Source organism: Stenella coeruleoalba, assembly GCF_951394435.1.
Source record: "Stenella coeruleoalba genome assembly, chromosome: 2".
Classification (NCBI taxonomy): domain Eukaryota; kingdom Metazoa; phylum Chordata; class Mammalia; order Artiodactyla; family Delphinidae; genus Stenella; species Stenella coeruleoalba.
In genome coordinates, this window is record NC_137147.1 from 78,087,540 (window position 1) to 78,115,006 (window position 27,467).

The 27,467-nt window shown below is 39.2% G+C and overlaps 1 protein-coding gene across 1 annotated transcript in view; it reads right to left on the bottom strand.

The window, feature by feature from the left end:
- Positions 1-14,389: 14,389 nt before the first annotated feature.
- Positions 14,390-27,467, bottom strand: part of AQR (aquarius intron-binding spliceosomal factor) — a 114,680-nt gene continuing 101,602 nt past the window's right edge. The window contains exon 35 of the mRNA XM_079914292.1: positions 14,390-25,740. Within this exon, the coding sequence (XP_079770418.1) occupies positions 25,426-25,740 (315 nt within the window). The 3' untranslated portion in view covers positions 14,390-25,425. The remainder of the gene's footprint in view (positions 25,741-27,467) is intronic.

A 27,467-nucleotide genomic window follows, 5' to 3' on the forward strand; every position in this document is an offset into this window, starting at 1 on the left:
AGTCTCTGCCAAACACCACTGAAAGTGGCTGAGTCCCTTACTATAGACAGCTCTGAAAAATAGAGCCACTGTTCTCATTTGGAAGTTCTTTATATATTTCCACACATTAGTGGACAACAAATTAAATAAACTTGGAATTATCTCCTAGCTATCATGGACTTGGTGAGATAAAACTCATAACTAGAAGATGCTGAAAGTAATCTGAGGGGAATAGAACTGCATTTTTATATTTTTCAGTTTCATTGAGTTAAAATTGACATAAAATATTGAATTAGTTTAAGGTGTACAACATAATGATTTGATATAGGTATATATTGTGAAATAATACATATTTAGTTAACATCCATCACCTCACAGTTACAGACTTTTTTCTTGTGATGAGAACTTTTAAGATCTATTCTCTTAGCAATTTTAAAATATACAATACAGTATTGTTAACTATAGTTGTATATAACAAGATAAACACTGTATATTTGAAAGTAATGTATGTGCTGTACGTTATATCCACAGAGTTATTTATCATATATCATTTATCATATAACTGGAAATTTGTATCTTTTGACCACCTTCACCCATTTCTCCAACCCTCTACCCCTTACCTCTGGCAACCACTCATCTGCTTTCTGTTTCTATGAGTTAATTTTCTCTTGGTTTTCATATATAAATATCATACAGAATTTGTCTTTCTTTGTCTGACTTACTTCACTTAGCATAATGCCCTCAGGGTCCACCCATGTTGTTCCAAATGGCAGGATTTCCTTATTTTTTATGGCTGAATAGTACTCCCTTGTGTATGTGTGTGTGTGTATATATATATATATATATATATACATATACATACACCACATCTTCTTGGTCCATTCGTCCATTGTTGGACACAGGTTATTTCCATGTCTTCGTTATTGTAGATAATGCTGCCGTGAACATGGGGGTGCAGATATTTCTTCAAGAAAGCGATTTGTTTCCTTCATATACCCAGAAGTGGAACTGATGGATCATATAGTAGTTCTATTTTTAATTTTTTTTTTTTTTTTTTTTTTTGCGGTACACGGGCCTCTCACTGGTGTGGACTCTCCCGTTGCAGGGCACAGGCTCTGGACGCGCAGGCTCAGCGGCCATGGCTCACGGGCCCAGCTGCTCCGCGGCATGTGGGATCTTCCCGGACCCGGGCACGAACCCGTGTCCCCTGCATCGGCAGGCGGTCTCTCAACCACTGCGCCACCGGGGAAGCCCTATCTCTTGTCTTTTTGATGACTGCCATCCTAACAGGTATGAGATGATATCTCATTGTGGTTTTGATTCACATTTCCTTGATGATTAGTGATGTTGAATACCTTTTCAAGTACCCGTTAGCCATTTTTATGTCTTCTTTGGAAAATGTCTATTCAATTCCTCTGCCCATTTTAAAATCAGATTATTATTATTATTATTTTTTGCTATTGCATTGTATAGAACTGCATTTTTAAAACGTATTTAAATCATATGGAAATCCATGGTCATGGATAGTCATACAGCAGAGAACACTTGTCTAGGGATAAAAGAAAAGAAAAAGACACATGCTATTTTTGCAGGGTATGCTACAGACCATCGAGCCAGAATAAAGATAAGGGTAATATTTTCGTGACATAGATTATAAAACTGGCAAAAAGAGAAAATTCTAGTAAAAGATGTGACTATGAAATGTCTACTAAAAATCTAATTTTTTCCAAAATAGAGAATCAGATGCACTTCTGACTCGCTTTGTTAATATTTCAGGAATAAAACAAACCACAAAACCAAAAAGATTGGGGCTTCCCTGGTGGCGCAGTGGTTGACAGTCCGCCTGCCGATGCAGGGGACATGGGTTCGTGCCCCGGTCCGGGAAGATCCCACATGCCGCCGGAGCGGCTGGGCCGGTGAGCCACGGCCACTGAGCCTGCGCGTCCGGAGCCTGTGCTCCGCAACGGGAGAGGCCACAGCAGTGAGAGGCCCACGTACCGCAAAAAAAAAACCCCAAAAGATTATGTGGAAGTGGAGGAGGAATCAAAGCTAACAATCTCATTAGAAAGTTCTGAAAATATGGGAGGAATGGAATGAATTGCATTGAATGAACTGGAGAATGCACAGCTCTGCAGGCAACAGACTAGGAAAGATGGCTGGATCTTGGCAGAGTTTTTCTAGAGTCTTGTAATAGTCAGCTGGATCACTGTTGGAAATTTAACAGCCTGTTTTTTTCTTCTGTTCAGCATTACAGCTAAGAGTCCCCACATTTCCATATAAAGCAGCGAGGTCTGCAGTTACGTTATTTTAGCATATGGTCTTATTTCTGCTATGCTAATACTGGTAGATATTTTGGGCAGTTAGGACTAAACACTGAAATAAGAAAAGCCACCACCTACGCTCTGCTACAGTTATAGTTTCCACTTAGAGTTAGTGTTTTCAAATTGCCCACACTTCATTTCAATCAACTTTTATTACTTTACTGAATCAACTTAATGAAGTTTGTATTAAAAAACAATATTGCTCATGATTTCATCAGCTCAGTAATCAGCTCGGTAACTCAGTAATCCTAACTAGAGTGGAAGAAATGAATCTCAAATAAGGGGCCAAGTCTTAGGTCTTCCAAATGCACTTCTCAGCATGCATTCATTCCAGAATTTTCAGCTATATCTACATTTTAATGTAACAGCCAATGCTATGAAGAGAGGATACTGGAAGAAGCATCTCAGATCATAGCTGCATCAAGTATTAGCATTGCAGACTGATTGTTTTTCATTGAAAGATTGAAATTATTCTTTTTTGACAGCTAAATATAATTCACTAAATAAATATTTGCAATCATTAAACAAATACTTGTATATCAACTATGTGCAAGACACTGTGCTTGCTACTGTAAAACAGGTTGACTGAAAGGTGGAAGATTTATTCTCCAAGTTTCTTAAGTTTTAAAATGTATTTCCTTGTTTCTACCCATCCATGTTTCTCTTAGAGGCATCCAATCTATATATCTTAAAATGCCATAAAAATGGTTACATATTTGTTCATTTAACCTAACTTCTTTGAAGAAACGTCGATCAAGCCAATTCACCTTTAATTAAATAAATATTTCTCAAATGTGGTATTTTGGGGGGGCTTGAATGATCTGAAGAGCATGTTCGAGGTAGTCCCCAGAAAGCACAACCTGATAAACAGGAAATGTTGATTCTGTGAAATTCCCCACTGGGTTAGTAGGTATGAGCATCTGGGTGCTGATGAAATGCAGGCTTGGATGCCACCCCTTCCACCAAAAGTCTCGGTTCTCCATGTGTGCACACAGCACTCCCATGACTAGGAGGCTATCGATTGTAAACCCACCATCAATTCAACAATTGATATTTGGGGAAAAAGAAGCCACCCTATAAAATGTATACATGGTTATAAATGTTAGAGAGAAAGGTACATCTTAGAGTCCAAGTAACATGATTTTCTTATAAACATACATATATATATGTCATACATACATAATGTGTATTTTTTCTCATAAGCATACCTATATATATTTTAATATCTCTCCCTCTCTCAAACACACACACACACACACACACACACACACCATCGTCATCATTATCTACGTGGGAAAACCTCCAACATCACAGTAAATATATTTCAATCTCACATCCTGATGAACACATGCCACCAGTAGACACACTTCTCACATAAGTGAAACGATTTTCACAGTTTGGGTGCCATTCTCCCTTCTTTAGATATTACAGTGCAAATGAGAATTTCAGTGCAACGATATCATGGTTAGTTTAAATTTACGGCAGTCAGGAAATTCCCAAAGCAGATGAAGAACTTCTAAACGTCACATGCGAACACAGCTAAGTATAAATAGCAGTGGTGATCCCAACACTGATTTTCATTGTGTTTAGAGGCATTTAAATCGTATCACATACGGGACTGGATTTTTTTTACGTTGATTTATATAATTTTAATTATTTAGGAACAATCACTTTCTAAAACTCAATAAAGAGGTTAGATGGGACATTTGTGGGGGAAGTTAAACACGGCTCCTAACCACAGGAGAAAAATGTACGGCAAAGGAGAAAAGATAAACAAGAATAGAAGATGACATATAGCCATCTGTCAGCTCCCAAAGGATATGCTGGTTCTCATGACAGTGTTTTCTGTTTTCTTTTTCAATGCTTTACCCAGCAGCATGCTGTTCAGTAAGCAACATTCAGGTATAGGATTGGGACAGATACTACTGATAAGAGGTGACTGCCTTTAGGTATCCCTGATATATAACCTGGCTTGTCCCCTAGCAGATTTTGGACAATGGTTTTAAAGCACATGTTTTAATCCAAGATAAGAAGCTCAAGGCTACTAAAGAGAAGATAGACTTTTTACATATAAGTGTGTGTGAGTGTGTGTGTGTGTGTGTATATATATATATATATATACACACACACATAAATATGTATATATAATATATTTCAAATGCAAGGCAAAAGATACTACAAAGTTATTACAGAATGTAAAGACTCCTGGTTCCAGCAGATGGTATAACAGGATAATCTTAAACTAACCCAGGAAAAACAACTAGAAATGTTGGATAGAAAATAGGAGTATTTTTTAATAAGTGTATAGAAGTCTTTGTTAAAAAAAAAAAAAAAAAGAAAGAAAGAAAATCTCCAGATGCTAGAAAGGAAGAGTGGGGGGATGGGGGGAAGAAATGAAAAAAAAAGGCAAAAAAAAAAAAAAGAATAAAAGGAAGAGGCAACTGAAAACCTGAGAGGTAAGGATGTGTTCTGATGCAGGGGCTAGTCTAGAAAATGCTATCCACTACAGTAACCTAAGGGCTTGAGTCATTTTTTCCCTTTTAGGTTGACTTAGAGTTCTATAAATTTTCCTGAGAATTACCAATCTGATGCGTACATATTTTAGTGTGTAGCTTGATGAATTTAAAAAATGTTTACACCCGTGTAACCAGTACCCCCAGTCTAGATATAGAACACCTCTATCACCCCAGAAAGTTTTCTTAGGCCCCTTCCAGTCAATCTCTATACCCACAAGCAATTATTGTTCTGATTCCTATCACCATAGATTCCAGTGACCATGTTTTTGAATTTTATATAAGTGGAATCATAACCTATGTATTCTTTAATGTAAGCCTTCTTTCCACAATGGGGTAAGAAGATGTATCTATCTATAAATAACTGTGCCTAAAAGGGTTGCTTACCTCTGACAAAACCTAATGATAATGACAAAGGGTATTTTTGGAGAATTTCAACCGACACCCTACTGTACTGTAACGGGAATACAGAGGATTCCAGTACCAATCTCATGCTCTGCCTCATGAAGAAGCTGCTGGTAACCCTCAAGCAGTGTGGATGGGGAATGAACTCTATTTGGACCCACCTTTATGGTGCAAATTACTTCTGTCACGCAGGCATGGATCTGTGTGCGAATGCTGACGTTTTCTTCAAGGATCATAGTTTCCAGATTTGGTCTTCACTGGATGCACTTATTTGTAGACCGTCTTCAAGCTCTGAGTCATTATTATTTTGTTAACCTGAGTAGTCCTGCAGCTCACGTTTCTAACACGGGCATGATGGGTCTTCTATTTCTCAGGAGCCGGGGACAAGGCAAGTTTCGTTCTGTTTTCCTGGGACAAAGACGTGGGAAGGCCTTCATATCTAGTTTCCTCATAAAAGTCTCTTTCTGTTTGAAGAAGCTTTTGTGCAACACCTTGATGCTTCCTCAAATCAACAAGAGCACAGAACTTCTATTTAATTTACTCCCCAAATTGCACGATTACATACACTGCAGGCAGTCTGGAGCAGTGAGGGGCTGTGAGAGGGACCCTTGATTGGTTTCCTCTCACTCATTCTAAAGGTGGTGGTGATGACAGTGGCCTAGAGATATACTATCTTTCTTTGGCTCTCCAGGTATGGGAATGAATTTTTTTAAATGACTGGGGAGAAGCACAGATACCCAGTTATAAATTCCACCACTTCAAGATTTCATTAGCACACTACATTCAGGTGAGTGAGCATTTGGTGCTTACTAGGTAATGATTGATGCTGACCCTGAGCAACTAGAAAGCTGCAGGATGGCTGGCATCCTTCAGATGCTGCAAACAGATGGCCACAGGATCAGTACACTGTCCCTGTTGAGCTGTTAAATGGCGCTGTGCTAGCTTCCCAGGCTTGAAAAGAAATTCAGTTGGTAACATCCTAGCAGAGCACGGCGCACATGCCATACAGGTGACTTTAGCTGGTGCGCTTTCTCACAGCTCCTCTCTCAATGCGAATGTCTGTCAGTATGTGCACCACTTTCCTCCCAGTGGTCAAATGTTTGACGTTTTAGTTCGTCTGTGATGGCAAAGGTCCTCTTTGTTCGAAGCTCCAGGCAGGGTTTAACCAGAGCAGCTCAGGGCACGGCCACTGGGATTGGATATGTGCTTTGCGATGTCTTCATCTAAAGGCTGTTGGACAGCTTTTCCACCACAGCGAAGGAAGGAGGGAGGAAACATTTCGGCTGGGCCAAGGTGGGCGTGGGAAGGAAAGGAGGTGAGCACAGGCTCCCTGCCCCGCGCAGGAATGCAGGAGTGGAGGCGAAAACAGGCCGGTGAGCACGGTGACTGGGATGGGCCTGGGGAGGGCAGTGAAGAGTTCAAGACCTCTGGCACTGGAAGTCGCAGCAAATGTTGACAAGGAGGAGGGGAAAGGGACCCAGGGGAGAGCCTGGGCCGTGAGCCAGAAGCAGAAGAGAAGGCTTTGTGCGCCCCCCAGCACACGCCACCTTAGTGGGATACGCTCCTGTGCGGATGCCTGCGGCCTCCCTCTCGGCCAGGCACTTGCAGCTGAGCGGTGAGTCAGCGCTGGGCCGTTGTTCATCCTTTTTTGAAGCCAAGTCTCTAGTCATTTCTGAAAAAAGAAAAATGATTGAGGAGGAGCTGGTTTTTCACCTTCAGAACGGATGTGAGTGAACCCATTATGTGTCTTACTAATAAAAGCAATCACGTCTTAAGAGCAGCGTGGGGTTGGGGAATGAATGCTCCTTGAATACCTTTTGTCCATCAGTGATGCTGCCGTCCATGGTGCCAAAGGATAGGTAGAGCTTGCCCAGCAGCGACACATGAGGCTCTGTCAGGGCACCACCGCCACTAGAAATAGATTTCAGAAAGCCAAGTGGTGCTTTTGCTAATTTGAGAGGCCAGAGTGAGCTGCTCACCCACTACACGTATTTCAGGAACAGATGAAAATGGACTCCGTGCCTGCTTCCTCTCAGCAGGCCCCTCTCCACTCCCCCAGAGCTTCCACCTTGTTTCCTGGTGGCACAGAACTCTACACACCAGCCGCCCCCTCCCCGTTCCCAAAACGTGGGTCTGCCCTTCTGGGTAGCACCTCCACGCACGAACCAGTCACAGTTATAAGGCCCGTACTCAAATATCCTGGTTCAAATCCTGGCTCCACCACTTACTGGCTGTGTCAACCTTGAATGGGTTTCTTAATTACTTTAAGCTTCGATGTCCTCATCTATAAAACAGGAAATCTATTGCCCTGGGGTTGTTGTGAGAATCAAATGTAACCATCTGTGTAAAACACATACCACAGCATCTGATGTATAAATACTCAGGAAACACCATCATCATCATCATCACTGTCATCATCTCAGGTCTTTTCCCCAGATCATGCCTGCTCTGTGTCAGAAGCAGACGACAGCAGCCCCATCGCATGTGTTGTTCCCTGACATTGTTTTGCTAAACCAATGTATGACAGAAGCGGAGGATTTGGACACTGCCAGGAATAAGAAGGAACCTTCTTGTCCAGATCTTTTCAACTATTTAAAAGCATGCTCAGCAGGTTCGGATGTACATATTTATTATACTGCTGGTCTGACAGAAGGATGCTGCTACACAGTAAGGATGCCCTAAACATTTTTAGCCAAATAAATGATTCCTGAAAAGTTTCTGTCTAGCAAACCAAGTCACATATTCCTTCTTTATATCAGGTGGCTTCTAACCTGCTTGAAACCTGCCCCTCTGGAATCCAATCTAATGTGGGAGAGAAGAAGATTCATAAGCAAGGAACTATAACATCATGTGGTAACACCACCATTCAGGTAGATGATAATCACGGTAATGACAGCTATGATTTACTGCGTTCCCACTATGGGTCTGGCATTATGCTAGTCAATCCTGTATCTCCACATACTTAATCCTTATAACAACTCTTCAAGGAAAGTCTTCTTACCTCAATTATGCAGATGAGGAAACTAAAGCGATGTGGGTCAGGGTCACCCAGTGAGCGAGCGGCGGAGCTCCTTTAGGGATTTCTAATTTAGGTCTGCCTGGCAACACCCCCCCCCCCCCACACCTGTCTTAAACACCTGGGCCATGTCCTGGGTCAGGGCCTTCCACTGCTATTCTCTCTGCCTCACCCTCTTCCAGCATTTGCTCAGTGGGGCCTTCCCTCACCAGCATGAGTGCCTAGGACACAGGAAGACAGTGAATGTCACAGGAGCAGGTCTGAGGAGCCCACAGAATCTGAGTCACACAGATCAGGGATGAGTATTCCCTGAAGGAGGGCAGACGGTCACCCACAGGCCTGGCCCTGGGCAGCATTTGGAAACAGGTGAACTGCTCTCTAACTCCAGGTACCACAGGCCCTCAGGTACCCTACATCTTTTCAAATCTTCTCTCAGGAAATGTGCGAATAAACACTAACATGTGCAATGCGTTGGCCAACCCAAGTACTTTTCGTCTCACTGTGGGAACAGATCCTAAGCCACAAAACTGAATCTCTAATGGTGGATTTCTATATGTCAGTGACAAATCTGGTGAGGACACACTTCCCTACTCCTCCCACCCCCAGTACCTCATAGGTGGCTTTCTGATCTCCTTATGAGCCTACCAAAGCAATTTTTGAAAGGCATTCAGTAAAAGATAGACAGAAAAGTTCTTTGTGACTAACTCCCCATTACTCAGAAAATTTAAGTGGCTCAAACATCCCATCCCCCTTCACCCTCTGAGCATGTGGGTAATCACAATGTTACTGTATAATGTGAAAATTTCCAAATAGAACTAAACTCAGGTCTATAAATATACATGATTAAGGATTCAAATATAGCACTGCTGTATTTTCATGGGGGCTATTTCTGTGTGGTGATTGCCTCGCTGATTTGCAATTTCAGAATACGAATGGCTTTTCTCCATAACTAATGGGGAACTTGGCAGGGTGCTGCACACCCAGGCCCTGTCTGAGAAAAAGTCTGTTGAACAGTGATAAGTGCTCTTCTTCCCAGTTACATAAGCAGAGCTGACAAAAGGCAGCAGTACGACTCCAGATCCTGCTAAGATGAAATAGTGTTTGTTGAGTTTCTCTTCTGGTGCTAGAGGAATACTGACTCTTCTGGTAATTAATAATGAAATGATCATGAGTCTGTATCCCTCTATGATATTTTAAATTAAGCGCACTATGGTACAAGTTAGGAATAAATGGCAATGGAGAGTTCTCTGACACTCGATTCACAAATAACTAAAAAATGCTTAAATACAAATGATGTAAATAAATTCATATCCATGGTGACTGAACCGAAGAGGACCTGCCTGAAGCAAACTCTATGGCTGTTAAAAGCAAAACATTATCATCTCCAGCAAACAGAGAGAAAAGTAGATTTCCAACGTGTCCTGAACTCCACATCATAAAGCAACGTTTCCAGTATCGTCACAGACAATACAACCCCCCTCTGAGCAAGGTCTCTGTGGTTATATTCTGAAAACAGTTTAGAGAATGACGGACTTTGGACTCGAAGCTCAAATCCCAGTTCTCTCACTTATAAATTTTGTTACTTTGGACAAATAAGGCTTAGAGAAGTTTTCTCATCTGTACCGTGGAGATTTCAAAGTAACACCAAAGCCTCAGGGTTATTGAGAAAATTAAATGAGAGAAGGCATTTAAAAGCACAGTATTTAGCATATAGTAAATACTCAGTAAACATCTTTAATATTTTGTCTGAAAGTCTATCTTCAGTGCCTCTCATTGATTCTGAGCCTCCTTTTCCTGGCTCCATGGTTCTTATTTCTGGAGGACCTTAGGACACTCCTTCCTGCCAGCCACTTTCAGGGAAATAGGCCAGGTAAAGAAATAGAACCCAACTCCATGTCAGAACCCCAAACCTTGTGTGAAAGAAACAATTCTAGAGTAGTTGCTCCTTAAGATAGGGGTTTAAATATGGTGGAGAAAGAAAGCTAGGACCCCAAATTTAAACCAACACCAGAGAGAGTTAGTATGAAGCTAATGAAGGTTAAGTTTCAAGACTCCTCTCTCCAAAGCCTTATACCTAATTTTGTGTTCATAATTTTGCATCCTTTTTCTTAAATATGGCTCTTAAATTTGTATACACTTTGGGCCCACCAAAACCTGGAACTGCCCGTGTCTAGTGAATATGCTCTGAGCCCATCTGGTAGCAGGGGTGACCTGAAGCTGTGGATCACAGGGCTAGCCTTCCATGTCTTTCTTTCACCTTCTTCTAATGAGTCCCAGGATTGGTCAAAGGTCAAGGATAAGGCTATACCTGCAGGTGGGGTCTAAACATTCCTTGATGAAAAGAAGAGTCAGTGGTATCAGGAATGAGGCAGAGTCTGATCAACCTGAGGATTAATGGTAATTCTCTAGAGACTTAGAGTTCAGTAAGGGAAATGAGACAGTACGAAATAGGTACAGAAAGGCATTAAATCAGTGTTTTTCAAATGTGGTCCAGTCCAGCTGTGATGGAATGGCCTGACCAATCCTCACCAAGAACAACTGAAAAAGCTGGATAGAAATTGAGAAAAAAATCTGTCTGAAGGCATTAGAAACCTGCCGAGATAGCCAGGACTTGAGGGGAGGCGACTTATTGAGGTGATCCCAAGTTTTTGCACACTGCTTTACCCCTAGGGGCATGCAATGGACTGAATGGGTATACTCGCAAAATTCTTATGTTGAAATCCTAACTCACAATGTGATGATATTTGGAGGTGTGGCCTTTAGGAAATAATTAAATTATGAGGGTGGATCCTTCGTGGATGGGATTAGTGTCCTTATAAAGGGGACCCCAGAGAACATTCTTGCCCTCTTTCCAACGTGCGTGGTCACAGAGAAAAGGTGGTCCTTTATGAACCAGGGAGTTGGCTCTCACCTGACCTAAATCTGCCAGCACCTTGATCTTAGGCTTCCTAGTCTAAAGAACTGTGAGAAATAAATGTGTGTTGCTTAAGCCACCCAGTTTACGGTATTTTTGTTATCGCAACCCACATGGAATAGGACAGGGCATTTGGCAATTCTTGGTGCAGGGCAAATGGCTGAGAAGTTAGCAGTAATTTGACGGGGCTGGGAAGATAAAAATTGAAGTTTGAAGCTGCCACGGCAATTAGGACATGTAGAATCAAGATCCTAGAGAAGAGGGGTGCAAAAATGTGATCCCAACATCAGCATAAGTTTTCTTCAAGTTATTTACTGAGTAAGTTGTGCAGGCAAGAGGCTTAGAGCCAAACAGAAAGTGGCTGAAAAAGCAAAGCAGAATATTTAGCAATTTCATAATGCTATGGAGACAAAAACTGAATTTGGAACCTACCCAAAAGGACTGATCCCCCCCAAATATCTCAGGCCCTCAGCTGGGATGTCTAGATGGTTACACCCTAGGAATAAGAGCGAGCCAGAACTCGACTGACCTTCCCAAAGACAGCACACCAGCCTGGGAGAGGTGTGGCCCCAACTGGATTGAGGTGATCTGCCTCCAGGCTGCCTGTGAGAGGAGAGGGTAAATCCTCTCTGGAGGGAGAAAACATCATCCAGAGCCCGTGCAATGTTTCACATACAATGTCAGACATTCATTAAAGTACTGCCAGGCATAGCAAGAAACAGGACTGAGAGAAAAACAGGCAACAGAAACACAGACAGGTAATCCAGATACTGGAGTTATCAGACACACCGAAACAAGTGTGATTAATATGTTCAAGAAAATAGATTACAACATGGAGAAATGGAATGTGTTAAAAGAGAATAAAATGAAAATTATGGAGGTGGAAAATGCAAAAACTAATAGTAGCACTCAATAGGTAGCTTTAACAGCAAATAGAGCAGAGCAGAAGATAGGATTAGTGGAGTAGAAGGTAGATGAGTAGAAAACAACCAGACCGCACACCCTGGCACATCCAAGGCAAACTGCTAAAAATCAACAACAAAGCTGGAAATTGTAAAAAACAGCTAGAGAAAAGAGATATCATTTTGAAAGAAGCAACAAAAGACTGACACCTGACTTTTCCAAAGAGAGATGGAAGTAGAAGAAAATAAAATGACATTTTTTATGTGCTCAAAGAAAATAATTGACAGTTTAGATACATGGGAAAATATCCTTCAAAAACAAAGGTGAGGGATTCCCTGGTGGCGCAGTGGTTGAGAGTCCACCTGCCGATGCAGGGGACACGGGTTCGTGCCCTGGTCCAGGAGGATCCCACATGCCGCGGCGCAGCTGGGCCCGTGAGCCATGGACGCTGGGCCTACGCGTCCGGAGCCTGTGCTCCGCAGCGGGAGAGGCCACAACAGTGAGAGGCCCGTGTACCGCAAAAAAAAACAAAACAAAACAAAGGTGAAATAGATAAACAAAAACTGAGAGAAATTTGTCAGCAGTACACTTACACTAAAGGAAATATTAAACAGATTTAACTCTTCATAAGGAAAGAAAAATTTCCAGATGAAAAATAAAGATATATGAAGGAAAGAAGAGCAATGGAAAGGGTAAATGTATGGGTTAATCAAAATAAATATTAACTTGCAAAACAATAATAATGTTTTTATTGGAGTGTAGAAAAATTTCTACAAAAATTTATGTAGAAATAAAATGTATAAGAATAATAACACAAAGTAGGAGGGGTTGAATAAAATCAGTATTACAAAGTCTTAGTATCATGTGAGAGGTGGAACAGGTATTAATTCTTAGTAGACTGTAATAAGTCAAGAATGCCTGTTGTACTTTTGAAGGTAACAGGTAAAAGAATGTATTATTGGGAATTCCCTGGGGGTTCAGTGGTTAGGACTTGGTGATTTCACTGCCAAGGGCCTGGGTTCAATCCCTGGTTGGGGAACTAAAATCCCACAAGCTGAGCAGTGTGGCCCCCTCCCCCCCAAAAAAAGGTGTTATTAACAAACTAAAAGAATGGGAAAAATAAAATAAAAATAAAATAAAATAATAACGAATACTTTATATATATATATATATATATATATATATATATATATCCAAAGAAAGGCAAGAAAGATGAGAAAAGTGAACATAAAACACAGGAGAGTAAAATGGTTAAAATAAACCCAAATATAATTTATATAATTTTATAATTATATAAAATAAAAATATAATTTTATATAATTATAAAATAAAAATTTTTAAATTATATAAAATTAAAATGATCTACTCTAAAGACAAAGGTTATATTAATTATACATGTTGCTTACAAAAGAAAAAAATTAAATATAAGGACACAGAAAGACTGAGTAAGGATGGAAAAAGATACAGCATGAAAAATGTTAACCCAAGGAAAACTGGTGTAGTTAAAACTAATAGGGAAGGTAGACTTTAAGGCAAGAAGCATTACTAGAGTTAAAGAGGGACATTTTTTCATGATAAAAATGTCTGCTGATCAGGAAGGTATAATGATTCTAAATATGTATACTTTTAATAAAATAGTCTCAAAATACATCATACAAAAATTGACAGAATTACAAGGAGAAATAAATAAGCTCACAGAGTATCCCAACACGCTCTTGGTGGGTGTGTCAAGAATACAAGGCTGCTCTTCACTCAGGTCATTTCCCAAGAGGGCTGAGTTTGCAGCAAGAAACCTTGAGGGGTGAGGACAACAAACAGGTTTGCTTGCCGCTTACTGTAGAAGTGGGGGATTCCCCAGTGCTCCTCTCCTATAACACAACCCATGACTATGCAGGGACGCGTTAGGGCCCTCCAGGTCACCTCTGTGGGACTCGGGAAGCAAGAGGAACTGATGCAAACAACCATGCTGATGCCCATGCTGCTTGCTGTTCTGTGAGTGATGCAGTCTTTTGCTTCTCACCCAGAAGTCTTGTGTCTTCAACGTATTACTTATAAATAGGTAAAATCAAATCCTAAACCTAAGGATATGTTCCTTACAACAGGAAAACCCTAAATATAAGGACCTAGAAAGTTCAAGTAGGAGAATGGAAAAAATATGCCATACAGAAAGCAACCAAATGAAAGCTGGTATAGCTATATTAATGTTAGACAAGGTAGTGCTTCAAGGCCAGAAGCATATCTAGACTTAAAGAGACACATTTCTAAATAACTGAAAAAATCCATCCATCAAGAAGGTATAATAATTCTATGTTTGTATGCTTTTAATAACATGGTCTCAAAATACACCAAGCAAAACTTGATAGAACTAAAAGAAGAAATAAGCCTATAACACACTCAGATTTTTTTAAAAACACACCTCTCTCAGTAACTGATAGAACAAGCAGACAAAAAGTGAGAATATAAGGGATTTGAACAAAATAATTAACAATTTATAACACTAACTTATATGTGTGTGTACATACATATGATGGTACCTAACCTCTACAGAATACACAATCTTTTCAAGTGCATGTGAAACATGTACCATAAAAGTCCTGACAAATTTCAAGGGATTTTCATCATACAGAGTACGTTCTCTGACCATGGTGGAACAAAGCTAGAAGTTAATAACAAAAAGATAAGAAAGATGCCCAAATGCTTGGAAATTAAGAAACCCACTTCTTAAAAGGCATTCTTGTGTTTTTTTTTAAAAATTGAGGTGAAATTCACATAACATAAAGTTAACCATTTTAAAGAGAACAATTAAGTGGTATTTAGTGCGTTCACAAGTTTGTGTAACCACCACCTCTATTAAGTTCCAAAACATTTTCAAAGAAAATGAAAAAATGTGTTTAAAAAAGTCCCAATGGAAATTAGGAAACATCTTGAACTGGATGTTAATGAAAACATGCTATGGGATGTACGTGATATAGCTAAAGCTGTGCTGAAAAGTTATTATACATTACTTTTGCCCATATAAATTTTAAAATTCAGCTTAAATGGACAAATTCCTATAAAAACACAACTTACCAAAACCAACACAACAAGAAACAGAATAGTCTTATACCCTTTAATAAATTAAATCCGAAATTTAAAACATCACAAAGAAATCTCCAGGCTTAGATGACTTCACTGGTAAATTGTTCCAAATGCTAAAAAAAGAAATAACACCACTTTTACAAAATCTCTTCCACTAAAAGAAGAAAGAGAGAATACTTACAACTCAATTTATGAGGTCAGCATAATCTTGATACCCAATCTGATAAAAGTAATATCATCATCATCTTAATAATTACAGACCAATCTCTATAATTCTCACAGATGCAAGAATCCTAATAAAAATATTAGTAACTTAATACAGCAATTATTTTAAAATTATTAGGAATGTGAGGTCACTCGAATATTTGAAAAACCAATCAATGTGAGAACCTCTGCTTCTGCTCATGAAGTAGTAACTCATCATCCCACTAAAATCAACTAGAAAACTGGACAAAATATACGAAGCAACTATTTTCAGACGTTGAACAACAGGCAGCAAAGGTCTTTGATCCCCAAAAGAAAGGAAACAAAACAAAACAAGGTGAGCCCTGTGATTGCCTTGGCTTTTTGCCGAGAGGTAATTTCCAAACGGCAGCACAGGGAAGGAGAACCTAAGTAGAAGCCCAGCAGTCTCACCGACTTTAGGAACTAAAACGTGAGGAGGCTGAGCTGGGTGGAATTTGGGGGCAGAGTCTATGAAAGGAGAGAGTTATGCATAGGAAGAACTCCAGAAGTCTGAAGAGGGGTCCCCTCAAGTCTTTGGCTGAATACTAATCTATACATGCACAGTGTGAAACTCCATGAAGTCAATTGAATAACAACTGCCTGGGAGCTATAAGCTAAACATTTCCCAGAGCTCACCTTGATGAAAATCAAGGTTTAAATTTCTACCAGCTCGAGTAGAGACATCTCATTGAACACCTTGGGCAGTGACCACAGAAAGGTCACAATTTAGTGAAAGAGCTAAACTAGTCCTAGAGTAAAGTACTCTATACCTGTGTAACAAAGCTTAAAAGCAAACATCAAAAAGGTCAACTAATACCCACAAGTCACTGCCTGCTAAAACAGACTTCAACAGTCTTTAAAGGAAGACAACAAAATCCAAACATTCAACAACATAGCATTTGTAATTTCCAGTATTCAACTAAAAATTTATTCGGCATGTAAAGAGTAGCAATTTTGGCCCATGATGAGAAGAAAAAAAAATCAATAGAAAAATAAACCAAGGGACTTCCCTGGTGGTTAGAATTTGCCTGCCAATGCAGGGGACACAGGTTCGAGCCCTGGTCTGGGAAGATCCCACATGCTGCAGAGCAACTAACCACGTGCGCCACAACTACTGAGCCTGCTCTCTAGAGCCCGCGAGTCACAATTGCTGAGCCTGTGTGCCACATCTACTGAAGCCTGCGCGCCTAGAGCCCGTGCTCCGCAACAAGAGAAGCGATTGCAACGAGAAACCCACGCACCACAACGAAGAGCAGCCCCCGCTTGCCACAATTAGAGAAAGCCCGCACACAGCAACGAAGACCCAACACAGCCAAAACTAAATTAAAAAAGAAAAAAAAAGGTTGAAAAATAAACCAATGCAATTCACCACATTAACAGAATAAAGGAGAAAAAGCATATAATCATGTTGAGGATACACTGAAAAAGTATTTGTGAGATTTCAACATCCATTCATGTTAAAAACAATAACAACAACAACACTTGGTAAATTAGGCATAGACGGAAACTCTTAAAATCTGATACAGGGTGTCACAAAGACCTACAGCAACAGGTGAAATATCAAAAGCTTTGTCCCTAAGATTGGGGGGAAACAAAGATACTCATTTTGATTGCCTCCATTCAACACTGTACTGGAGGTCTTCAATAAGCCAATAAGCAGAAAAGGGAAGTAAAAGGCACAGAGATTCAAAAGGAAATAAGAAGTATAATGATCAAAGAAGAAGAAATAAAACTACCATTATTCACAGATGACATAATTATGTATGTAGATAACCCAAAATAATCTACTGTCATACTATAATAAGTGAATTCAACAAGATCGCTACATACTAGGGCAACATACAAGAAAGATACTGTATCTCTATATACCAGTAACAAATAATGACAAAACATAATAAAATGTAGTTTTAAAAGTACCATTTATAGTAGCATAAAAAATCAAATATGAATAAATTTAACAAAAGATGGCCAAAACCTTTATCTAGAAAACTACAAAACATTATTGAGATTAAAGAATGCTTAAGTAAATGGAAAGAAACGCCATATTCCTAAATGATAAAGACATCAGTTTTCCTCCAAATTGACCTATAGAATCAATACAATCCCAATAAAAATCCAAGCAAGTTTTTTTTCGCTTTTTTTTAGAATTGACAGGATGAGTCTAAAGTGTATACACAGATTAAGAGTGGCCAATATCTTGAAGAATATAGCTAAGGGAGAATACACAACCAGATGTCAAGGTTTAATGTAAAGCTACAGTAATTAAAACAGTTAAATGTTGGCACAAGAAAACTATACCAATGGAACAATTCCAGAAACAGACCCACACATATACAATTACTTGATTTATGACAAAGATTACAGTATAGTGTTGAGAGAAAGAATGATCTAATAAATAGTGCTCAGTTAATCTTGATTCCTACCTCATGTTATTACAATCTATTTGATAAGGCAGACAAAAAAAAGTACATTTTGTACGATTCCATTTTTATGTAGCTCAAAAGCAGGCCAAACTACCCATGCCCAATATTCATAGTACCATGTCAATTTAAGAGAACCACTTGACCAATTTAATTTCTCAAGTGTCAATGACAGTTGACATTCATGAGTCTTTTCACCAAAGCTACGACTGTATTTCTGCAGAGGAAACACATTCTCTACTTGCTCAGATGAGCCCATTCATTTAATGAGCCCAACTAGACCAAGAGTTGCAATGGCGACCTCTAAAAAACCGCAACTGATTTCTGTAATTGCATAAGAGCGTCTTGCTTTGAGTTGTTTTAGAAACAGACGTTTGCTCCTGGGAACTTTAGCTCACACAGATGTTCTTTTCAGCTCCCAAATGTGCTAACGTTGGGTTTGCGGCAGGTAGAGTTAAACTGGAAGGCTGAACCAGGCATTCCTCATTTTACTGCACTTCACTTTATTGTTTTGTAGATACTATGTTTTTAACAAATTGAAGGTTTGAAGCAACCTTGTGTCAAGTAAGTCTATCAGCAACACTTCCCCATGGGCATTTACTCACTTTGTGTCTCTGTGTCACATTTTGGTAATTCTTACAATATTTCAAACTTTTTCATTATTGTTATATTTATTATGGTGATCTGTGATCCTGCATGTTATTACTGCAAGAAGATTATGACTCGCTGAAGGCTCAGATGATGGTTAGCATTTTTCTTTTTGCAATAAAGTATTTTTAAATTAAGGTATGTATGCCTTTTTAGATATAATACTATTTAGCATACTTAATAGACTACAATATAGTATAAAAATAACTTTTATATGCACTGGGAAACTGAAAAATTAGTGTGACTCTCTTTATTGTGATATTCAATTTATTGCAGCGGTCTGGAATGAACCCACAATAGCTCTGAGGTTTGCCTATAATGGCAATTTAAAGTACAGTTCTTGGTAAATTCTAACTTTTCCCTTATCATATATTACATTCTTTTAAAACTGTTGTTATTTAAACTGTTCTGACTTTGCCTAAAACTAAAACAGCGTTAGGATAATTCACATTTTGGCACTTAAATACTACTTACTATAGCCCCTCCCCATTATATGTTTCTCATACCTTTTTCAATCCAAAACAAGTATTAATTTGGCTTTCACCTGTAAGTATAAGCACTGTAACATTAAAGCGTATTTTTTCATAGACCTCTTATTTCCTATCCTGATTTTGGCAACCTGGTCTCCTCTCTGGTATTCTAAACCTGAGAGGAATTCTTTAGTAGGCTTGCCTTGCTCATCTGTGAAATATTAAGTGTTGCTCCTTCTACTTGGATTTGTTTCAAGCAAATAAGTTTAAAGAACAGCAAGGTAAGGAATTTGCCTGAATGTCAGATGGTGGTTCTGGTCCCAGTTCAACGAACCATAGTGTCCTAGGCAAACCACCCAATGCCTCAGTGTTCTCACCTATGAACTATGGCATTTTTGCCTGACATACAGTAGGTACTCAGTCCGTGAATGCACAAGAATTAGATAGTTTCAAAGACACCTTCCAACTTTTTACTATTTTTTTTTTTTTTTGCAGTACGCGGGCCTCTCACTGTTGCGGCCTCTCCCATTGAAGAGCACAGGCTCTGGACTCGCAAGCTCAGCAGCCATGGCTCACAGGCCCAGCCGCTCCGCAGCATGTGGGATCCTCCCGGACCGGGGCACGAACCAGTGTCCCGTGCATCGGCAGGCGGACTCCCAACCACTGCGCCACCAGGGAAGCCCCAACTTTTTACTATTTTTAATTCAATTCACTTCTGTGAAAAGTAGTCAACCAGCAAAATAAAATGCAAATTAACTAGCTCTATTCTTGTTCCACTACTATTCTTGGGGAAGTCTGGGATTAGAAGAAATCAGCACTGGAAAGTGCTACTAGAAGAAAATGGGTAATGAAAATACCATAATACGGTAACCACATTTATTGTAAATAACTGAACTAAAAACCAGAAGAAAACTCCCCTCAAAATGAACCAATGAATGAGAGTAGAAAAAGGTATTTTATACGACCACTTCCTATCAAGAACTCTTGACTTTTTTAAAAAGGTCAATAAAATCAGTTTCTCAAAAGAGCCATTTATATTAAACAAGGTATCTCCCAAGGAGAAGCAGTTACCATTGAGGTTCTTGCACTTAGATTTACTGCAAGAAGAGTGTTGGGTGAATGTACGACGTAAGTCAAAGATAGCGAGAAAGAGGATGGTGGGGACCATTATCTCTGGAGATCAACCAAGAGACAATTCAACATGTCCTATCCAAGGTAACTTTTGGGGTCCTTTATCTTACATTCTTCTTTAAGGAAATTTTCTTCATATTTGCCTAAATTTTCTTCTATTATTTCTTGTCCACCCCTATTTACCACACTAAATCTTTTCCCCTTTTGAAACAGACTTTTAAAGAAAACAAACATTTAGAGAACTGAGAAAACAAGACACACTGGAAATACGGACTGTCCTTTTACTGCACAGTAAGAAATGAGAAAAGGTTAGTGTGAAATCCTGGACTCTAAAATTAAAATGTAAACAGAGAATGCTCAGTGACCTTTTCTTAGAAGGCTCACACGAACGAATGTCATGGTACATTGATCAAACTTTTATTCATTTGTATTTTCAGGATGTTGCTATTAATACCATGTGACACTCAACAGTTAATTACACTATAATACGACATTTTGTCCAAATCACTTCACCTCTACGTTCTTCTTCAGCTGTGCTACTTTAGCCTCTGGAAAAACGATGTATTAAAGTCTTATTTTTGTAGGGGAGTGAAGACTTTACCTTCTTAGGTCTGTACCTGGGGCCTGTGAATTAAACTGTCAAAAGACAAATTAATAGGAGAAACAGCATGCAAATTTAATTGATGTTTTTAACTTTACTTCCGGGGGCTACACAGAAAAGTAAAAACTCCCCCCCAAAGCTGTTAGGCTTTGAAGCTTATATATCATTTTAACAAAGGACAATAAATTATGGAGAAGTAAATAGGCAAAAAAATAAGGGGGGGAGTTTGGGCTTTTAGGGGTGGTAGATTGTGGGCAAGTAAATACACGGGGAAATTAATGGAAGATAAGGGTCATTTTAGTAAGGTTTGTTTATGCAGACTCATTTCACAGCATCATCTCTGTGTCCTGTGATAAGGGTTGTTGTCTTCCTGGTACAGGAGAGAGGGGATACCTTTACAAATGGAAATTTATGTCATCTTTATAAAGGGAAATTTATGCCCTGCTTTTAGGCAGAAGCACAAGGACAGAGAATACTTCCTGCATCTGCTGTTTGTCAACTGCCTTCAGCTCAAAATAATTCTTATGACAAAGTAGCATATTGGGGCTGGTATATTCTTATCCCCTTAATTTTCTAAGGGGGAATCAAAGTTCACTTGCTAATGTAAAAATACTGGCTCCCAAACTGTTCTGAGGAACTAGTTCTTTAGAATGTCTTATTTAAAAAAAAAAAAAAAGAAAAAGAAAGAGTTCTATGGTCAAATAAGCTTGCGATAATCAAATGCTAGATTAAACAAAGTTAACATGATTTTTTCCTGCAGGAAAGAACCTTTAATTAGCTAACAATGCATTGTTATTCTGCAAATGGGGAATGAGAATTAATTGTGTTCCTCAAACTTATTTGACCATGGAACATGTTTTTCAAAGTATTTTTGAAGACGGGTGGTTTTGTAACATATGTTGAGAAATACTGGGATTAGCCATCTTTCATATGTAAATGCAGAAGTTTAAGTAGCTAATGAAATAAGTGTAAGCCAAAAGGTAGAGCTGGCAATAAAGCTGGCAGCCAGCAGTAACTGTGCTGCATTCTGAGTCATGCTCCAGGGGACTGAGCTCAGGGTTGTCCCTATGAAGAAAAAAAGTGTCCAAAGCTTCTGGTTACCGCTGAATTAAAACCCCTTCTCGGGCAGTGAAGAATAGCAATGGATAAAGAAAAAATGGTCTCATGTGCTCATTTCCATCCTTGGCTCTGTACAGCTCCAGTTGTATTATTCTTAAACATCTATTAACATGATTGCTTCATAATTACAAAGGCTAACTGCCAAGCATTTTTCACAGGAAGCAAGGCACTGCTTGTTTTTAACTGCTCTTCTGGTGCATGCAAAAGGGTCAGCGTTCTTTAAAAAATCTTTTTTATCTTATTTTAATTGAAGAAACACCTCTAAAATACCATGTGAGTACAAGATAAAAAGGAAAAAGCACATTCAAGCTAGGTAAGTGCAACAATATAGATGATCTCGGGGTGGGGGAGTACAGGATACAGAATTGACGTTACCAATATATCCCAAGCACAATGGTACCTACTATCTCCATCTGGGTATGCTGTTCTGCTAGAAATTTTAATTTCAGCAGAGACCATCCTCAATGCTGCCATAGGCTGATTTCCAGGTTTCCAATCAGTAAATTTGACCCTTGATCTTCAAAGGTCAACTGCCACCACGTGTTCCCTTCTTAATCCTCCTCCATACTCCCTGGATAGGGGCATAGCTACGCACCCAAGTCAGAGGACTGGCTGTCTCAAAGATTTGGGGGAAAATGCAGAGGGTGGGACTGGTATTTACCAAGCAACCAGGTGCCAGATGTTTTCATAAACATTACCCCATTAACAAACAAACAGATCTTTTCCCCATTTTGTAGATAAAACTGTGACTTACAGAGGTTATAACACCTGTCAAGGTCAAACCAAATGCTGATGAGCAAATTACGTAAAATTTGAGTCAGGTCTGGATGAGTCCAAAGTCTGTTTTACAATATCATGTTGTCCCCTGATCATAAAAACTTCATTTTTTATAGGAGCACAAATGGCCCATGTATACCATTTCTCTCAGTATCTAGCAAAATATCAACTTTTATCATCGCACTAACTTCAAGAGACCTGATAATATTTAGATCTTCTCATTCATTTGCCCAAATCAATAGAGCTATTTATTCCCAACTGCTGGTAATGTACTTTCTTAACTCAGCATTTTGTGAAAAAAAGTCTAAATACTTGAATTGCTTCATTTCATGCTCTTTCTCTTGGCATGTGACTTTTTGGTCTGCTTTTAAAAATAAACTCCAAAATCACGACATATTCAGATATGAAAAACAGGATGGAGAGCAATGGTTCGGAACGCTAATCTGAAATGGTCACCTGGCTAGAATACCTGTGTCTGTAGTAATCCCAAATTAAATGGAAAAATTTTGAATTTATGAAGCAATTACTCATGTGTGGTTGATTAAAAAAAAAAGGCACAAAACTGCCCTAGACTATAGATTGGATTCTACCCCAGTCTCCCACAGTTGCCACCCTGGTTAAGACCATCTGATTCAGTTTCCTCATTATTTAAGTTTAGAAAAGATCTCTTAAGTTCCTTTAAAAATTCCCCAATTCTATAGTCAACTGCAGTTCACTGGCCTTTCCAGTGAATAAACAATTTAAAATAATGCAAGTCCCACTTTCATCATCCCTTTCTTAATTTGACAGAGGCAAAGGAGTTATTCATCTTCCAGTTAAAATTTTCTTTTCAGTGTAATAGAAAACCAAGCAGCAGAGAAAAACGTTCAGCCACCCAGCTAGACAGAGTGATATACAGTGTTGGGAAAATGGTTTATTTCAGGAGAAAGCAGCACAACAGTTTTGCTTTACTTTGGTTGCAGGTCTCATGAGTCATTTCCTCCAAAGGGCAGAGGGAAAAATCACTCTTTTCCAGGAAAGACAGTAATATGGTAAAGCTTCTTTCCCTCTTGCTTAGCCTGATACTATATATTCACAGATGAACATAATTCTGAGTGCAAGTCCTCATACAGATGCCCATGACACCTGCTTTCAAATTCTTATACTCAGAGAAATTATGTAACAGACCATTTGGCTCCATCCTAACTCTGATAACAAACAGACCTAGGCTTCCTACGTTCGTTTCCTTGGCATTTCACTCCCCTTGTTATCCCATCACTTTCATCGTCCCCTTCCCCACCCGACACAGTTGTTGATGCTGCAAGAAGCACTGTAAGACAGGAGTCTAAATGTTACCCACCACAGACTGGTAAACTTAAGCAAACATTAGTCACTCAAAAACATCACTGACTTGACGTTCTGGGTTTAATTTCCTTATGAATTCATCATTGCTTCAAAATATCAAGATGAGGAGCACTGGTCTGGTCACTGGCAGTGTGCAGTGCTTGCTTAATTCTTCAAAAGTTCGTTGGACACGGTCAAGCCTAAAGGTAGATGCACTAGATTTGGGGAAATGCTCCCCTTAGCCACTCTAGCAGATGTGGGAATGGGGAAGAGAACTAGTGGACAAGTTCACCCTTCCCACATACATATATTCATCTCTTCTCTGGTCACCATGCCCAGGGACCTTATAAGCAGAGGTCCATTGTCAGAAAACAGTCATACTCACTGTAAACTCTACCATCATAGGATCACCATTCAACCTCTCACTGATGTGAGGACGGCACAGTAATCTCAGTACAGCGCTCCTAAAACTACAAAGTGCATTTGAATCACCTGGGGACTTTGCTGTAATGCGGACTGAGATTTAACAGATCTGGGGTACAGCCCAAACTTTTGCATTTCTAGCAAATTTCAATGCAACACTGATGCTGCTGATTTGCAAACCACACCTGAGTAGCAAGGCCCTAGTACAGACGCCTTCCCAAATCTGGAGCACATTTTACCTTAAGGTCTCCTTATGGCTGGTTATCTATCAAGAGAACTAGACAGGGCAGAAAACTCAGAAGCTCTGCATTGGAAGAAATCCATCCTGAATACAGGAATTAATTAAGTGCACTGATTTTCACTGCCCGGACCCTGGACCTTTGTTCCTGCCCAAATGGATCTGCCAGATCCTTCTTGCTTAGATGAATGACAAATCTTGGCCCAGCCTCACCAGCCTTATCTGATATCATTCGGCCAGCAATTCAAACATTAATTGTGTAGCACCTGCAAAAATAAAAATGCAGGTTCCTAGGCCCTAACCCTGAGATTCTGATTCATTAGGCCTGGAGTGGCCCCCAAAATAAAGAGACATTCTAGGTGATTTTACACATTCTGAGATTTGGGGGAAGGAAATGCATGCCTTCTTTAATGGATCGGAGCAACTTATATCCTATGGTGTTGACGCCTTTCCATCAAGGAAGACAGCAAAGAAAGGAGGGATAGAAAGAAACATGACTTGAGCATCTTACATTATGGTAGAAGAAATGATTTCCTCCCCAATTTGGACACTTGCTTGAAGTCATTTGTAGTTAATTCCAGTATATTTTGTCCTTTTCTTTAGCGAAGTTCACTAAAAATGTGAACTATTACTCTGTAGAAAATTCTTTTAATGTAGGTATGATTATAGATATAGTTATTTAATAATCAAAATATCAAAGGAATGGTTATTTATTCTTCTGACTGGACAAATAAAGTTGGAGTTGTTCACACACATTCTTTTTTCATATATACCAGAAGACAAACATTGAGATCAGCTAACAAAAATAAGGACTGAATATTAATTAGTGCCATTAAAATGGCAGAATATGTAAAATACAAAAGGTAACTTTACCTAGACTTTATAAATGAAATGTCCTCCCTAAGAAGGGCTACAGTTTGGCTACTTGGTTTCTCTGGGGGCGGATGTGGCATCTTGAGGGGTGTTATTCTCCGCTGGTACAGCTACAGGTTCTGCCACAGTAGCAGTGATCTCGGATTCAGTAGGGATGGCCTCTGAACTGGAACTGTCTCCTGTGTGACTGGGGATGGTCTCAGTCTGAGAGGCTGAGGTTTCTTGACTGGAGCTGGCATCTGTTAGACTAGGTACAATGTCAGCTTGAGCAGGCGTGGCCTCTTCTTCTGTTTCCAATTCTGTTTCCTGACTTTGAACTTCTTCACCTTCTTCTAGCATAGCAGGTGGTAGCTGTAATAAAGTCTAAAGAGAAAAAAAAAAAAAGAAAGAGACAGAGAGGGAAGACATCAAAGAATCCAAATAAAAAGACACTGGCTTATAAAGTTAAGTTCTCACATTATCTTCCTAATTGATACTGTCACTCTAGAATTCTCCAAAACACTGCTGGCCATGTTATATTACAGATGTAACAACTCTGATGATAATGGCCTAAGTTTTACTGACTCCATGGAATATGCCTGCCTAGATATCAGATAATAATGATGAGATCATATATTACATCCTCAGGGAGAAAAACAATATCAAAAGCTATTAAGTTTTTTAGCAAAGGAATTTATTGTAACACTCTGGAAAAACAGTGGCTGATTAGGACTGACTGCCACACCAACTCAAGAAAGGACCGACTTCAATCAAGGGGCCCTGTGAGGGGTGAGAAGGAACCAAGCCTTGAGACAAGGCCATGGCAGGGAGACAGCAGCAGGGCACAAGGCTCCTGTCCCACTTAACCAGAACACTGGAGCAGCTCTATATGCCTGGCTTCCCTTTTACCCCATGGCAGTCTGGAGCTAAAGCTGGGCTTCTCTCTTCAGGAACTGTTTCTCTTGTTGGAAACTGAAAAAATTTTAAAGTAGTATTCACAATGGCAGCACAAAATGTGAAACACTTAGCAATAAAACTAACAACATATGTATAAAGCCTGTATGCTGAAAACTGCCAAACACTGAGGAGAGAATTCAAAGAAGACCTAAAGAAGTGGAGAGAGATATCATATTCATGGAAAGAAGACTCAATATTGTTAAGATGTTAATTTCCCCAAACTGATCCTAATCAAACCTCAACATGCTTTTTCTGGGGGATGAAATAGACAAGCTGATTCTAAAATTTATACAGAAAAGCAAAGGAACTAGAACAGCCAAAACCATTTTGAAACATAACAAAACTGAAGGACTCACATTATCTCATTTCAAGATTTACGATAAAGAAACTCCAATAAAGGTAGTGTAGTAAAGGCAAAAAGGAAAGATGCAAAGATCAACAGAACAGAATAGAAAGCCCAGAAGTAGACTCTCACATACGTGGCCAATTGATTTTTCTACTAAAACAAGGTGAGATCCTAAAAGTTCTCAAAATAAGAAAAAAAAAAGTGTAACTCTGTGTGGTGAAGGACGTTAATCAGATTTATTGTGGTGATTGTTTTGCAATATATAGAAATAGCAAATCATTATTTTATACACCTGAAACTAAAATTATATGTCAATTATATCTCAATGTGAAAAACTGCTTTTTTAATCTCAAAAAAAAAAAAAAGACAAGGCAAGTCAACAGAGGGAAAATATAGCCTTTTCAGAAAATGGTGCTGAAACAACTGGATATCCACATGCAGATGAGTAAAATGCAACCTTACCTTGCACCATATAAAAAAAATTAACCCACAATGTACCATACCTCTAAATAGCAAATTAAACTATACAACTTCTAGAAGAAAACATTAGGGGAAAAAATGCCTGTAATTTTGGGTCAGGCTAAGTTCTTTTAGAACATAAAAAGCATGAATCACAAAAGAACAACTTGATACACTGGGACTTAGTCAAAATTTAAAACTGTTTTTTGAAAGACACTTAAAAATGAAAAAACAAGTCACAGACTAGGAGAAAATATTCATAAAACAAACATCTGAGGAGGAACTTGTAGTCAGAATAAATTTTAAAACTCTCAAAACTCAATAATACAACCCAAAAAAGTGAGTGAGA